General features: G+C 37.2%; 1 protein-coding gene across 2 annotated transcripts; it reads right to left on the bottom strand.

Annotated features, from left to right (window-relative positions):
- Positions 1-118: 118 nt before the first annotated feature.
- LOC145238835 (uncharacterized) lies at positions 119-13,055 on the bottom strand. 2 transcript variants are annotated; one of them, XM_080102114.1, is made up of 4 exons: positions 11,338-13,054; positions 2,807-2,906; positions 2,126-2,238; positions 119-772 (listed from the first exon to the last, which is right to left on the bottom strand). In XM_080102114.1, exons 1-4 carry the CDS (start codon positions 12,684-12,686, stop codon positions 556-558), a joined length of 1,779 nt encoding a protein of 592 aa, XP_079958240.1. In that variant the 5' UTR covers positions 12,687-13,054; the 3' UTR covers positions 119-555. The 2 variants fall into 2 exon arrangements, with proteins under 2 accessions (XP_079958240.1, XP_079958241.1); XM_080102115.1 differs by having other exon boundaries at positions 707-772; positions 2,130-2,238; positions 11,338-13,055.
- Between the last annotated feature and the right edge of the window lie 2,299 nt (positions 13,056-15,354).

Raw genomic sequence — 15,354 nt, 5'->3', positions numbered from 1 at the left:
TTTTAAATATATTTTCACTTTAAAAAAAATATTTTAAAAAATATTTTTTATATTTTCAATTTATTTTATGTTTCTAATTTAACTTTTTTTAAATAAACTCTGCAAATACACCAGCATATCCCACAGCTGTATATATTTATTGGAGCTTCATAAAATCAAGGGCAAAACAGCAGTAAATTTTTTAAGCAATCATTATTTAAACATATATGCGCTGTAATGATATTATTAAAAGCCTAACAACAATCAGGTAGAAATAAAAAAACGATTTCGAAAAAATACAAAGTGCTAAATCAGCATTGCTCATCATTCAGCACATATAACAGAATCATGAAAGTTGTTGGTTTTATTGTGACTTTTTGGTACAATAAATGTTTTTAGTAGCGAGATAACTTGCTATGTTTTTTTTCAAAATAAACAGTAATATTTTTATGGAACGCATTTTGAACTTCATCAATAACAAAACCAAATTTGCTTTGATTTTTGAAAAAAAAGGCAAAAATCAATAAAACAAAGAGCAATTGACTAAAAAATGCAACATTAATCTTCTATTAGATCTCAAGGCGGTGTCGATATGCCGGCATTGTCAGTTGCATCGGCACCAAACATCGCCGGGCGGTCGCTCGCATCGCGGAGAATATCGAGCGATTCCAATTTGGAAGCAACGTCACAAAATGGCGGCGCTATTGTCTGTTCGCGTTCTTCCATTGTGACGTTATGTTGGCAGTGCGTGCCCATGTGCCGCTTGAGGTCGCAATTTCTTCGAAATACTTTTCTACAAAAAAATATAGGATTTAATGATTGGCGCACAAGTTATTTAGGCTGCTATGTAAAGAAAACATCTAAATCCATTTAATATTAGATTTTCTCCCAAACATTTGTTCACATCGTTTGTAACCGTTACAAGTTAAAATATGTGGCAATTGTTGAATTGTTGTTAGTTAAGCAACTGAACATCACCCAGCAGTAGCGCATTCTCAACTTGTAGCACAAACGCAGCATGTAAGATTGTTGGGTGCTAGTGTTTCTCTGCACGTGTACAAAGTTCAAATAAACCAGCCGTTTGAATAGCAATTTTAAACGCAGGGTTATTTGCAGCCGTTTGGTTGGTTTGTGTGCCCCTGGTGTGTGCAAGCAGATTTAAATGGAGATATGAAACAGCAAAATAGAGCAAGGCTTCACATAAAATACATAACCTGTTCCCCATGCCTGCAAGGCAACCTAATCGCTACAATTCCATGCCTTTGTAAGCGTTCTACTAGCTGTAACGTCCTACTAGCCACTTAGCATAGCATTTTATTTGGCGTATAGTGTACTGTACTTAATGTGCTACGGTAGTGAAAAGTGTCAAAAATGGCAATAAATAACTACATATGTATGTGTGGTGTGCAATTTGCCTGTCTGGGACCTCAGACGCCATTAAAGAGTCGTTAACGGCAGCAGACGAGCAGTTGCAGAATCAACGAGCTACATTAAGCACTTCTGTTTTTATAAACTCGAAGACAGGACGGTTAAACTCTGCTATAGTACTGAATATTACTCACAGCAACTGTTACTTTAAACATATTTTTAATCTGTTTTTTTTTATTCTCATAAACAGTGATGACCATGCTGTCTGTTGGAGGGTCTGATACTATGTACAGTATGGTCACTCTATGAGTTTCTGCGACAATAATGGCCATGCACATTTGCTCATTTAGCATTAGTCTATTTTAAAACTTAGGGGATTATTTGAATCCTTTTGTTGATCAAATGCATTGACACATGTTTTTTAACCAATCCTGTTCTGATAAAATTTATTCATTAAGCTGTTTAAATAATTCATTAAGCTGTTTAAATCAAATCTCAAACCTGACATTGTCACAATTCTAAGTTTTTACATGATATCAGTAAACTAAGACTACACACGAAGTAAAAAAAGGTTTCCTCTAAAAGGCCAAACAGTCAACCTTAATCCCAAGATACATTGTTCAACTGCTTCACGTCGTCTAAACCTATCCCATATTAACGCAAGAATATTTCAATCAAAAAGCCATGCCAGCAACATGCAGCTTTGACAATTCTTTGCACATACACAGATTTAGCTTTTATGCAGCCAATCACAGCATGCCGCGTCAGTGTTGCCTACCTACATGCTGAACATTGGAAAGGTTTGATTGACGTGTGAGTAAGACTGTGGGTTTTCAAGTTACTCCGTTGGTTGAAACTTTTTCCGCATGTTGTACATTGAAACGGTGCTTCCTGCAATAAAAGAGATACAAACGTTTGAATGTTTTTTGAAGGGTGTGTTGCGTTTTGCAATAGCAAACTTATATATTTTTGAATTTAATACCCGAACTTTATAGAGCTCTTCTGGCAATTGAATTTTTGCACCGACATTTTACTACGCGCATTCAGTGTTATTCACCCTGATGAATGTGATCTGTATAGGACGTCGAAACGTCGGAATAAATATACAATTGCCAGAAAAGCTCTATAAACTTGATACTATGTCTGGCAGCAACAGCTTATGTATTAGTACTTGAACCTTACAGCGAATAATGCTACAATGCTTTAAATCTTGCTTTTAAACTGCATGGCGTTTGAAAAGATTGAATGTGAAGTCTTTTAACCAATACATTTTTAAAATATTATTAAAATTCGAACGGTTGTAATATTACATACCGGACTCTTCAATAAACACAAACCCCAGGCTTTATTCTGTATCGACCAAAATTTGACCTACTTTAATATTCTCAATGCATATTAACTCTTTGCATTGAATTCTCATCTATAATACTCTGTAACCATCAAAATAAAAGCCACTTACTTTTAAATGAAGTGTTCTGTGCACAGCCAATGTTCTAGACTGGCAGAATCCTTTACCGCAGTGCGAGCAACGAAACGGCTTCTCTTTGCTGTGTATATACCTGAAAGCAAAACTGCAAATGTTGAACCGCCAGTTTATACGATGTTTCGATGGCTGCCACTGATTACAGCAGCACGATTTGCGCACTGTTTTCTAGATAAAGTACCGTTACGTATGCAATGCGCAGGACTAAATAGAAGAAAACATGTTTAAAGCTAATTCTTTTTAGATGCCTAATTTGTCAAGCAAAATAAGGTACTTCTTTTCTGATTTCTTGTCAAAAAAATACTGTCATCTAAAATTGTATTTGTTTAATATTTGACATAGGACCAATGTAATTTAAACATATTTTGGTATGTAAGTAACTACCCAAATAAATAATAAATAAGCCGACATTGAATATAACATCATCAGTTTGCCTCATGTTTTTTTTACTTACAATTCAAGTTTAAAAATATTTTCCTATTCTATGAATATGGATACATTTAATTTGTCAAACATATCGTGAGAAACATTGCCCAATTAGTTTTGCTAGTGTTGATAATAAAAACCGTAGCCTACATTTGAAATTCCTGTTTGAATATTTTTGAGGTACATTCGATATGGGATTACTCATCTCACATTACATAACACTTTGCAGTCTGTCACAATTGAAGCCAATTTTATGTGCGTACAGCTGTACAACCCAAAGCAACACTATATCAGCACGAGCTAGACTTAAATCCAGTCAGTGTTTGAGGCTGAGTGCTAACAGTATCAAGTTACACATATTTTTACACTTGACTTTGCTGTGTTTGGCAACAATCAACCTATTGTAACAACAATAGTCATGGTTTCACCCAGGTGTTATAACTTATGTTGCCTCAAACATATAAGCTATATTTTTGCTTGACCGTGTTTTGCATTAAGCAAAGCAAATGATTGATACGAACTAATGAGTTGTGAAAACAAAACAAAAAACCAGCCAAACAGGTTTCAATTATTTCTTGCTAAACTATTGTACTGTTCTTTTTGTTCTGCATTTTTAAGTTACATCTGCTGATAACTGAAGCTGTCATTAACAATGACTGAAATATTTTTCAACTACTAGCATACTTAAATTTTGTGTAGTGCGTCAGTCTAATTTTTTGTTAATAATTTAAAAAAGTTTTATTTTCTACTAATATCTGTGTATGTCACTTCATGAAAACGACCGACGACACAATTTTAGCAAATAACTTGTAAACTAAATGAAGATTCCTAAACCACTAAATCTACACTATCTTGTGTTAAACTAAACTGTAAGTTTTCTCCAAAATGTATCCTGAGATTCTGACTGACTTGTTAATCCGCCTCACTGAAAAAGTTCTGACGTCTGAGGCCTCAACCGACATATTTCAATGCCACTGTTACGTAACAAGCCGAATCTTACGCCTCACTGCGTCTAGTGTCACCCTGCAGGCAGGTTGAAAGCTAAACTAAATCAAGTTAAGTGGTGAAGTTCTCTACGGCCGCTCCCTACTTTTGCACCACTAAGAACTACAACACTTGAAACGTAAACGTAGTTAATCCCACGAAGCAAAGATTTGAAAATTCAAAATGGCGTCGCGTGAATGCCGGACGACCAACAATTATAATAATTAGGATAAAATGGCGAATACTCGCTAAAAACTTGTTATTATTAAATTCGTTTAAACTCTAATTAGGTAGAAATGTGTGATATTAGGAAGTGCGGAAATGTTTTATTATTTTATGTCTAATAATGTGTTTTAGTTTAGGCTACGTTTTGCGCTTTGCTTCGTCGCATTATTTGTTACAGTTCATTAAAACATGATTTTGCTCGGTCACAATATAAGTTCTCTTCACTAAAACAACTTTTCTCCGAAATCCATGTTTAAATTAAACTACAAAAGTAAAGATTAGTAGTTGTTTGTAAAATTATCTCTTTTAACCAATTTTGATTTGCTTTTTGGCAACTTTATAAACAAAATTTTAATCTCAATAAAAACAAAACATATGAGGTAAGTTGAAATAAAGTAAAAACATTGCGAACATATTGCTGTTGCAAACCGTTTTGTGTATACTTTGTGGTATCACCGCCCCGTACACAAAATATACTTGGGTTCCTGCAAGCATTTTATCTGACTAATCTTATCAAAGATTGCTCCCAGTCTAACCGTCAAAAATTTTCTGTTGATATCAGAAGGGATTAAATTCACGGGCTCAAACAAAAAATTGAAATGATACCTTTCGCAGGTTTATGATACCGAGATATTTAAATTATCAGTCTTAACATGTCGCAGTTGGAATCTGACTTAATATCAGATAAAAGAAATATCAGCTAAAAGATTTGTACTTGAATATTAGTTTCACTTGATAAATATAGTTAACAATGAATTAGCTGAAAACGAAGTCATTTTATCAAGTTAATTTGTTGACAAACTGATTATTACCAATAATGGCATAACAATTTACAATTAAATCATCTTGATAAGTTTTATTCATATTATTCGTATAATAGGTTGACATATTTTGGTAATTAAAATAAATGTCGTGTTTGGGTCCTACTCAGTGACGTATCGAATTCTATCCTTTTACTTTAGATTGGGAAGGATCTGAAATCAAGTTTTATAAACGTTATGAAGTATACGTTGGGAACGTGCGCTACACCCATTAAACACAAAATCACTATACCAGTGGTTCTTAACCTTTTTCCTTGCTGCACCCCTTTCAAATCACCAACCAATTTTCGCACCCCCTTCTGTAATTGCTCAACTAACAAAACCATTTCAATTCAATTTTTATACAAGCATCCCCGCACCCCCTAGGAACAGTTCTCGCACCCCTGGTTAAGAACCCCTGCACTATACACAACAATTTACACTATTCTAATGGCATATTTGGGTTTGTTTTTATGAGTACAGTTGCTTTAATATTTCGGATGTTAAATACGTTTGCATTCGGCAACCTTTTTTATGCCGCGGACCGAATTGAATCCGATTTTTTTTTCAAGGACCGGCCTTAAAAAAGCACAAATGTTCAGTACTGAAAACTAATTACAGTCATTACAACTTGGATTCAATGTAAGCCTTGTAAGTTTTATGAGGCCCGGTAACGAACCCTTCACCGACCGGCAACGGGCCGCGGCCCTGTGCTTGCCGACCACTGGTTTTAGTGGGCAATGTTTGTTTTGCTGATTGGACCTAGTTTGTGGCCAGCAGGATATAAATCACAACACAGCTTGTGATTCGAGATGTTCAAAGAACCTGATTATTGTTTTAAACGATCAAAAACGCGCAACTAAATATACATTTTTCCCTAAATGTCATGACCTTGTTAATATCAAACGACAATACGTACCAAAAATAGAAACGAATTTGCGATAAATGCAGCCAAAACAAAGTCATAACCCGATATTAGCTTTTAATCGAGCTATTAGCATCAGGTGTGGACTTGTAATGTTCAAATAAATGCGGCTGGCTTATTGGGTCAACAACAGTTTCCTAATGTGTTTGCGTCGAAAACGACAAATTAAATCCTTAATTTCCCCAATGTCAACACTGGTGCTAAAAGCTGCGATCTTTTTTACGAGTTTGTGCTCGAAATAAAATGTTTTCATTCGATCGTTGCTTATTTTATCCCGATTTTTTTGGTTGGTCAATTGGTCCTATATTTAGAAGCATTGTAAAGAGGTTAACTAGGAATTATAGTTGCTGATTTTATTGCCTAACATGATTTTCAATTTATCTTTTGATTTCTGAATTACTTTTAATGTTGCAGGCTTTGCAGAACGTTGACTAAGCTTTAAACAACATAAGAGTGCTCATTTCAGATTTAATTTGCAACAGTACAAGCATGAGGAGACATGTGTGCGTGCAATTAATTACAGAGCGGTTTTGATGTCACATCTCGGTTTAACTGGTTTCAACATTAGCATACAGCGCTGTTACGCAACCAGCAAGGCGAACTTCGCGCCTCCAGCTACAGCAATAGCTAGAATTCAAGAAGCCAAAATGCCAAAGTAGGCCGACATAGGTTAAGTCACAACGAAAAGATTGGCGGGTTGCCGAAAGGTCATAGTCCGATACCGAACATGACAACTAGGTCATCTCTACCAATTAAATTTTGTTTCACTTTTAACACCAATTGGGTTGAGTTGAGTTTGTTTCGCTTGCTAAAAGTAAATATAGCGTCACAATGACAATAAACAATCACCAAGCCGGAAATAGCTGCGCAACGTTGAAACGTTATGGAACACAAACTAGAGAATGACACAATTGGTGGATCATGACTTAACGCGCTGCAGCTACACCGTATACGGTAAACTGATTGGTCCTTGTTTAGTTAAACAGCGTTTTCCTATCCAGTATCCAATGTAGGCCAGTCTGCATCCAAAATATTACAACAATCCATATTTTTATCATAATAAACGACCTTTTTACGTTGGCTATTGATGCGTCGTCATGACAATGTTTCCCAATTAGAAAATATTTTTAGTGAAGAATTTAAATCAGTTTATTTTATTGTTGGTTTGTGAAAATTTTCGACATGAGAAATCTAATTGGCGACAATGTTGTTGGAAACCGAACCAAGCAGTGGCTTTTTATCTGCAGTCGAAATTAATTGCCGTCGCTTGTTGGTGTGGCTTGCGGTGAGAACGTGTTTGCTTTTGGATGGCAGGCTCACTGAAACATACAGCGCGTCAAGTCAAGACCAGAAACCTATCAGGTCAGCTGGTGCAGCCTGGTGTCGGCCGGCGATTGCCGAAATTCGTTTTGTGATGAACCTGTCAGGCGAGTTACATTCGCTTTTTACTTGTGAGGTTTTGTTGCAAGCATCAAAGCTACGCATTGAGCAGAAAACCAGCGAAAGTGTGCGACACCCTGAGGCCAATGCTTAGCGCTCAACATCGCTGCCGTTTAGGTCGGCCTTCCAGGAAGGAGACTCATCGGTTTCTATTCGTACCTGTTCGTAAGAAGTTAAACAAAGTTCAATCTGTGCGGTTTTTACCATTTTACATGCAGTTAGTTTTTTGCGGTGTCTTGATACTCCAATTAAAGAGATTCTTGTTTAAATCGTTTTTAACGCCTTTTTTCGTTTCAACGTTGTTTAAGCTGATTCGGAAACATTTAAAATAATGTTGAAATATTCTAATGTTGTCTTTTGCGTAATGTCGATGGTTGAAACTAAATTTGTATCGTAAAGTTTTCTGCGACGATTCGAATTTACGTTTAACTTTACAACGATAATTTGTATTTAATTTTAGCCATCTGGATTTCAGCGTTAAAATTTGCTTCCTCTATTCACAAATTGTCAACCGGATGTCGGATCACGTGACATTTAGCAGTTTGATTGACACTTCAACTTTGCGCAAATGAAATTTTATCATCTCGTATTCTTACGCGCTCCAAGCCACAATATCAATAACTTCTATTAAACATTTTGTGCCGAAAATTTGCTTCAAAAAATATGTGTTTGTTGAGTTATGTTTCGGTGTTGCGATGTCCGTCTGTGCCTACGTTTGTTCTTCGCTTGTGGCCATTAGAATCTTTTAAACAAAAATCACAGATTATTGTTTTCATTAGAACTCAACTAATATGATGTTGCTGCCACAGTTAAACGGCTGTGTTCAGTAGCAGACATTACTCCGATGAAGATGCCCCGCATTATAAGACGCCAACACGTCAGATTTTTTTAATTATATTTACCGGTTAAACAAAACAGGACATTTGTTTAGAATTTAACATCCCGCCAATAATCGTTGTTTAAAAATTCTTTCACAAGTCCCCGTTCAAAACAACAACTTGTTCAGTGCCGAAATGTATTTGTGTGAGGTAAATTAACGTTTTGTCCAGCTAACCACAAATTGGTTCTCAAGTTCGCTCTAGCGATCGAAAATGAACTTGGGTTCGGGTTCAGGTCAGTGACCTTTGAATTTTTATTGAAATTCCCGTAATAAGCAAATTTTATGACGACCTTGTTACGCAGATGTTAAAGGCGACACGTTAAATATGCATTTAAATTTTAACTGTAAATGATTTTATTTGAATAAGCGACGATGCTTATACTGTACACTGATGATACTCCTATTTCTTAAGAGCTTTACATAAATGTTGATAAGAAGTTGATTGTTATTTCACGCCCTATTTACGCATATGTTTCATTAAAAGCCCAATATAAAAATATATACATAAACTTTGAATGCTTCTATTTAAATAGGCGACTGACGATGCTTATACGCTGATAATATTTCTATGTCTTTAAGAACTTTAAATTAATAACGATAAATAATTGATTGTTTGTTTTGCCGCTATTGCCTACTGCCAATCTATCGTATCGACCTCAACTGCCACGTGCAACTCATCAGCCATTATTAACTTCTTACTTGGTATGTGCTCAATAAACGAAATCGTGACGCCGTGTTACAGAAGCGGTAATATGTGATATGAAATTATGCAAAGCCGCAATTGAAATCGGATTAAATCGGCCACAAATGAGAATAGAAATCATAGCTATCCACGAATATTTCCTCTCCTCGTGAAATGTCAAACTTCAGGCGTTGCTTAATATGTCGCGGTATAGAGGTATGTTTGTTTACTTACATCAAGTTTTGTTTGCAAATTTGCCCGATGTTGCCGTTGAGAAATTTAATCCAGGATGTTTTGGCGAAGTTTAAAACTATTTTTGTTCGCGTTTAGTTGTCAATGAAGACAAAAATTAACATAATCCCCTTCCCCTGTCTGTTAGGTTGGAATTTCATTTTTCGTGTTTTAATCTACATATTCTAACCCAATTTCCCCGTGAAAAGCGACGTACTAGTTTGGGGCTAATACCAGACGTAAGATAAATGTTTAAATAACGGAAAAGAATAATGTCATAAATTTTTTTTTTTCAGGCAATCATAATTCTACTTATAATTATCCTACCTAGTAATTTGCTGTTATATTTTCTGTAGATTTTATAAGCTATATAATACAACGCTTCAGGATCGCTTAAACCGGTGTATATTTGTTAGAAGAATCATTAACAAGCGCGTTCTTAGTGTTTCCCACTCTTTTTTATTTGCTTTTCTGCCAACAATTATTTTATTAAATCACACTTTTGTTTGTATTTTTATGAAAAGAGATCTTGGTTTGCATTACTTTAAACCAGTGGTTCTCAACTCGTTTCGGGCCGTGGACCACCGGCCCAGTACAAATAATATCGTGGACCATTTCATTTTGTGGCAAGTTTGAAGTACGCGTACGAAACAACCATTTGGGCTTCAAACATAATTCTTTAAAATGGATTTTTAAGAAGTGAGATACAATTATTAACAGCTAACATTTTGATCCTCTTTCAACATGTAATTTGCAATCATCTCTAATTTATCACTCAATTTAGTGGATGTCCTGTGGACCACCCAAAAAGTCATCATGGACCACTAGTCGAGAACCACTGCTTTAAACGTACGTTATTCGTTTTTCGCTTTGAACTATAAATTTTTCTTATATTATATCATTCACCCAGCATAAGCGAAGTGAATGCGATGCACCAATGCGCCTTTTTTTGAAAGTAGCAATGCGCTTTTGCTTTTTTGTCATCAAATATTTTATCAGATCACACATTTCAGTTTTTTATAAAATAAAAAGTAGTTGTCGCAGCGAGAAAAATGTGCGCAACCGTTTGTATTTTCAGCTTTTTTGGAGAAAAATATTTACAAAATATTCGTTTGCAGTTTCAAGCGTTGAACTAATTACCAGCGGAAAAAAATCGTTTAACCAGGGATGGGATTCGAACCCGCGACGGTTGAGATTAATTTCAAAATTAACTTACGAGATTGCAGTCGTCACAACTTGAATTATAGAAACTTTCAACGCTTGACATTTAATTTGCTTCTAACGTTGCCCTATAATCCGCTATTCGACCCATTTAACTGAATACTCTGTAGACTTATTTATCCCTAACTATGCCATTAATTTTATAGACATTTTTGCAACAAAATATAAATGAATTTTCGCATTTCACTGTCTGTAAAAAGTATATTTTCGACAAACAAATTTGTTAAGTGTCTTAAACCCATATTTATTATCGGTTAATTTTTGCGTTTTGAGGTTTCTCTTTGCAATTAATCTCCTTGAAGAGTTTATTTGATAAGTACTTTATCATCTTCTGCAATAAATATTTAAAAATGCACTTGTCGACCGCTCAAGTAGGCAATTTGGTCGTTTACTGTTTGAAAAGAGGCTTCCTTTATTTAGCCAATTATGCAATTACAATTTATAGAATTAAACTTTTCGATCTTTTGTATGCTAAGTATTAAAATTGCAAATTAACTTATAGTTTTAAATTATTTAAATGTACAATGATTAAACACAGACATGTCCTATAAAACTCAGTGCATATTTTACATGCTATACGTTTGTGACCTCTTAAATTCAGACACTTGAATAAAAATGTCTTGTGGTCGTTTAAATACAACGCGTTTTATTTTACATTATATTCAAATTGTTTCAAGTAGAATTGAAACCAACCTGTGATCACGCAGATGGTCTTGTCGTCTGAATGCCTTGTTGCAAACTTCACATGAGTAAGGCCTTTCGTCAGTGTGAGTTCGCTCATGAATTAGGAGATTGTACGATTTTGTGAATTCCCTTCCGCAGTATTTGCAAATGTATCTCTTCTTCGGACGCGTCGGCACGCGGCTGTTGCTTGCCTTTCTGCTCTGGCTGAACTGTGGCACCGTGGCTCCTGGCTTTGCCATAGCTGAGTGTCCACACGACAACGCGTGCTGAGGCTTTGGCTTCATGGCAGCATTTGGCCGGATATCGGTCGCCAGGTTTCCGCCGCCGGAAAACAAAAACGCCGATGATGAATCCGCGCTTCGTGTGGGAAAATGGTCATTGGCTGTAGGCGGCTGCGCAGACATCGGCGAAACATCGCTGCTGCGTCGACGTTGCTCGATTGGACAATCGGATTGAAGGCGATTTTGTTGTATTCGCTGCAGCAACTGGCTCATAGCGTGTTGTGGTCCCAGAGTGGTGAGCGGAGGACTAACTGATGTAGTGACCGGTGTTTCTGATTTACTTAGAACCCAGCTTCTGTCCAATGAGTGGGCGGTTTCGCGAGGCAAAGCTGAGAGATTAGAATATGAACTCGGCACCGCTGTTTTGTCTTTTTCCGCCATATTTGATTGACTCGCGATGGACGAAATGAGATCCCGAAAGGCGCCTCCGTACGCGTAATAATAAGCAGATAGTTGGATAAGGTTTGGCGCTGCCTGTGGCGCCCTCAGTCCAAGCCAGTCCAACTGCATTCTAGGGTCGTGCGCAGTCACAGGCACCGCTACTGGGCCTCTCTGGTTGGCGAGAGCTTGAACGACCCACGGTAAGTGAGGTTGCATCGGCGCAGTTGGTGTGAACAGCGGCAAAGGCGGTAAGTACGTCGCGAGGGGGGCAGACACTCGTGGCAAAGAACTCCCGCTGAAAATGTTGTTCAAGTCGGGCCAGGTCGGCTTGTTTTCGTTCCTTCGCAGGGCAACACCATGCGGCAAATCTGTGTTTGGGGGCAGTTGTGACGTAGAAGGCCTTTCAACGCTCACAAACGCAGACGATGGCGTCACGGTTGACCAGTTTCCGTCCTCTGAACCGGAACCGTGCGATCTGAAACTTGAAGTTGAGGCTGAGCGGTAAAAATCCGGCAGAGTTTGAAAACCGGAATCGGCTGTGATTGATGTGCCGCTCGACCGTTCTGTCGCCTCTTCCTCACTACTTAAGACTTCCTCACTTTGAGTCGAAGGAAGACGCTTGCTCGGTCCTTCGCTCATTCTTAAGTGGGCACTGACTTGAGGCTGAAAACTCGACGCTGCTTGAATCTCAATCATCTACGTGTATTAAGTGGAACACTTTGCTTGTTGTATGTTTGCAAAATGGCGGACGTGCAAACCGTGCATATGTTTCCGACCTTTCTGAGCGACTTTCTGTCCTCGCTCTTTTATAAACGAGGCGATCTTCGAAACCTCGCTTCAGGCTACCTGAACGGCGCACAGCAAAACGGTAGCAACCTTCTTTTCGGCGTCTAAGCACACGCGTCACGTCACAGCATCGTCACACAAAGTTGGTCTGCTCTTGATGAGTCGGGTTGGATGTTTGAGGCATAACTTTCGGCTTCAGTTTTTGATAAATCCCAAAACGCAAAAGCTTTGTAGGAAGGGTTCGGGTTCTTTAAGCCAACGTAGTTTGATTTAATCCATAATTCTTTGTTTGTGTTTGTAAACAAAAAAATACGAAAAAACAAAACTCAGATTTTTTTGTATTTTATGGTTAAACCTTACGAATAAAATTTAAATTAAGGTTTTAAATTTGCAGAATGAATCACCTGGGGAATCAATTTAAAAAGAAGGCTCATAAATAATGCATCAAAAATAACATGTGTACAAAAGAAATATCTAAACAAAAATCTACCGATACAAACTATACGTTTTCGTCATGCAGCAACCCTGAAAAAAAAGCTTAAAAATTTTAAGCAGTTTACATTTCAACAAATTCCCCGCTTTGCGCAGAAACGCCCACAAGTCGTCTTCACTCGTATAATGTAGTAAACGTTTCTGTATTGCGGTGATTTCGCGCCAATTTCAGGAGGCTACTTTGGGAAACGCCTAAATCGGCGATCTTTGTTTCAAAAGTTGGAAAGTTCTTTTTGACAAAAATACTTTAGAATGGCATAAAACAAGTTTAAGATTTCTGACATTTCTGACCGTCATTCCGTGTCAAAGCACTCTTGACTGTTAAAAGCGCTTTTAATGCAATAAAAGTATTTTTCAAAACTACTGTTTATGACAAAACAACATTGGAAGATGGGACACAAAAAAATACGAAGTTTGAACAACAATTTATAATTTTAACATGTTTTTTTTTTCAATGTGAAATTTTTCACATCCCAAATTTTGTTACAAATTTTACACTTAGCCATAGTTTTTAATGCATGGCAGCATCATGTTTTATAATAACAATTAATACTTGCAAAGTTTCAACAACGATAAATTTGGACTTATTTCTTAGTGTTTTCTCATCTGAATTTTTCCTGCTAAAACTGTTTTGATTCCACTTCGACACTAAATATCTTTATTTACTTCACAAAACGAAATTTCCCTAAATCGAGGCTTGCGGTGCGAAACCTGTTTGCACTGGACGCCGCGTATTTGCATACAGACGACTTAAGGTAGGAACGATATTTCGAGAAGCTTGATCGCATGTGACAGGTGGCCCGCTTCAGGTTTGACCTTCAGACAACGAGAGGTTGCGGTACGACGTGCAATGAGTCGGTGGCGGGTGCAAAATTATTATCGTCGAAGGTCAAACATTTTCTTTCCTGCGCTGTTTCCAATTCCCCGCAGCCCGCGACCTTTCGAGGGGAACCCCCTGAGCTGGAGGCGCGTAAAGTTTGCTACTTGAAATTTTCGTTGGCGGATTTTGGTTGGAAGTCCCTAACATTTTGCGATGATTTGACCTCGCGAAAAACGACCGGTTTCATACTTTTTTTGTCCGATACCCGATCGTAATCAGTATAAACGGGGTCGCAGTTTCCATGCTTAACCTTTATCCTTGTCATCCCACATACCATCTGGCAGACAACGCCATGTATTTAGTAAAAGTGTTTTGGGATTATTAGGGAGGGTTATTTACAGCGGTGGGATTCAAATTTTTTGTTAGCCGGGTCTCTCACAAAAGTCATATTTTTCAGCCGGTTCTGTTACAAAAAGTCATATACAGTAACCAGTAATGGTTCGCAGATCTCATAAAATTTCGTGAGACGGTTCTATAGAACTGGTGCGAACCGGCTGAATCTCACCATGCACTGGTTGTTTATTGGTGTATTTTGAGAGGTGGTATTTTGGACAAAATTCAGACAATTTTTAAACCAAATTACGCAAACAGAATAAATAATACTTCATGATAATAACTGACTGTACAGTTCGCAACATGAATTTAAATTAATACTAAACTAAACAAAGTATCAAACTTTTCTATATGCAAATGGCCTAAAAACCCCATTGAAATTAACAAGAATGATTTTTATGATAACTTTGTCGTGGTTTAGGTTGCAACTTATATAATGTGACCTAGCAATAAATGTAAGTCACGCCTACTTAGATTATTAATCACTATACGATGTAAACGAGTCATTGCGCTAAGAATTATGACTAAGCTTGATAAGCAGATAAATCTTCGAGTCTTGACATTTCACCGCACAGTCACTAATGCTAAGCAGCCACCGATGGCAACTATACCAATGCTACTAATGTGTGCCTCTGCTGTCAACTTTTCACGTCAAACCTACACCAGGGGTCGGCAAACTGTAACGGGCCATTGAAATCTGAAAATTTATCGACTGGCCTTAGTTATTGCAACTTTTATTTAATACGAACCTTGAGTTTGTTTTGCGCAACGAGACGTTCCCACCTAAAAATTATGTTTGAAAAGCACTTGACCTGAAAAAGTATACGGCCCGGTAACGAACTGTGCATGGACCGGCACTGGTCTATACAATTA

Source organism: Phallusia mammillata, chromosome 7 (assembly GCF_965637545.1).
Source record: "Phallusia mammillata chromosome 7, kaPhaMamm4.hap1.1, whole genome shotgun sequence".
NCBI lineage: Eukaryota > Metazoa > Chordata > Ascidiacea > Phlebobranchia > Ascidiidae > Phallusia > Phallusia mammillata.
Note: the sequence above shows the minus strand (reverse complement) of the source record. Positions and strands in the feature narration are given on the sequence as shown.

Coding starts and splice junctions, on each gene's coding strand:
- LOC145238835 (XM_080102114.1), bottom strand. CDS start 12,686: ATGATTGAGATTCAAGCAGCGTCGAGTTTTCAGCCTCAAGTCAGTGCC. Junction 2,907..11,337: donor GACCATCTGCGTGATCACAG/GTTGGTTTCAAT, acceptor TTTTGCTTTCAG/GTATATACACAGCAAAGAGA. Junction 773..2,125: donor TTCCAATGTTCAGCATGTAG/GTAGGCAACACT, acceptor ATTTTTTTGTAG/AAAAGTATTTCGAAGAAATT.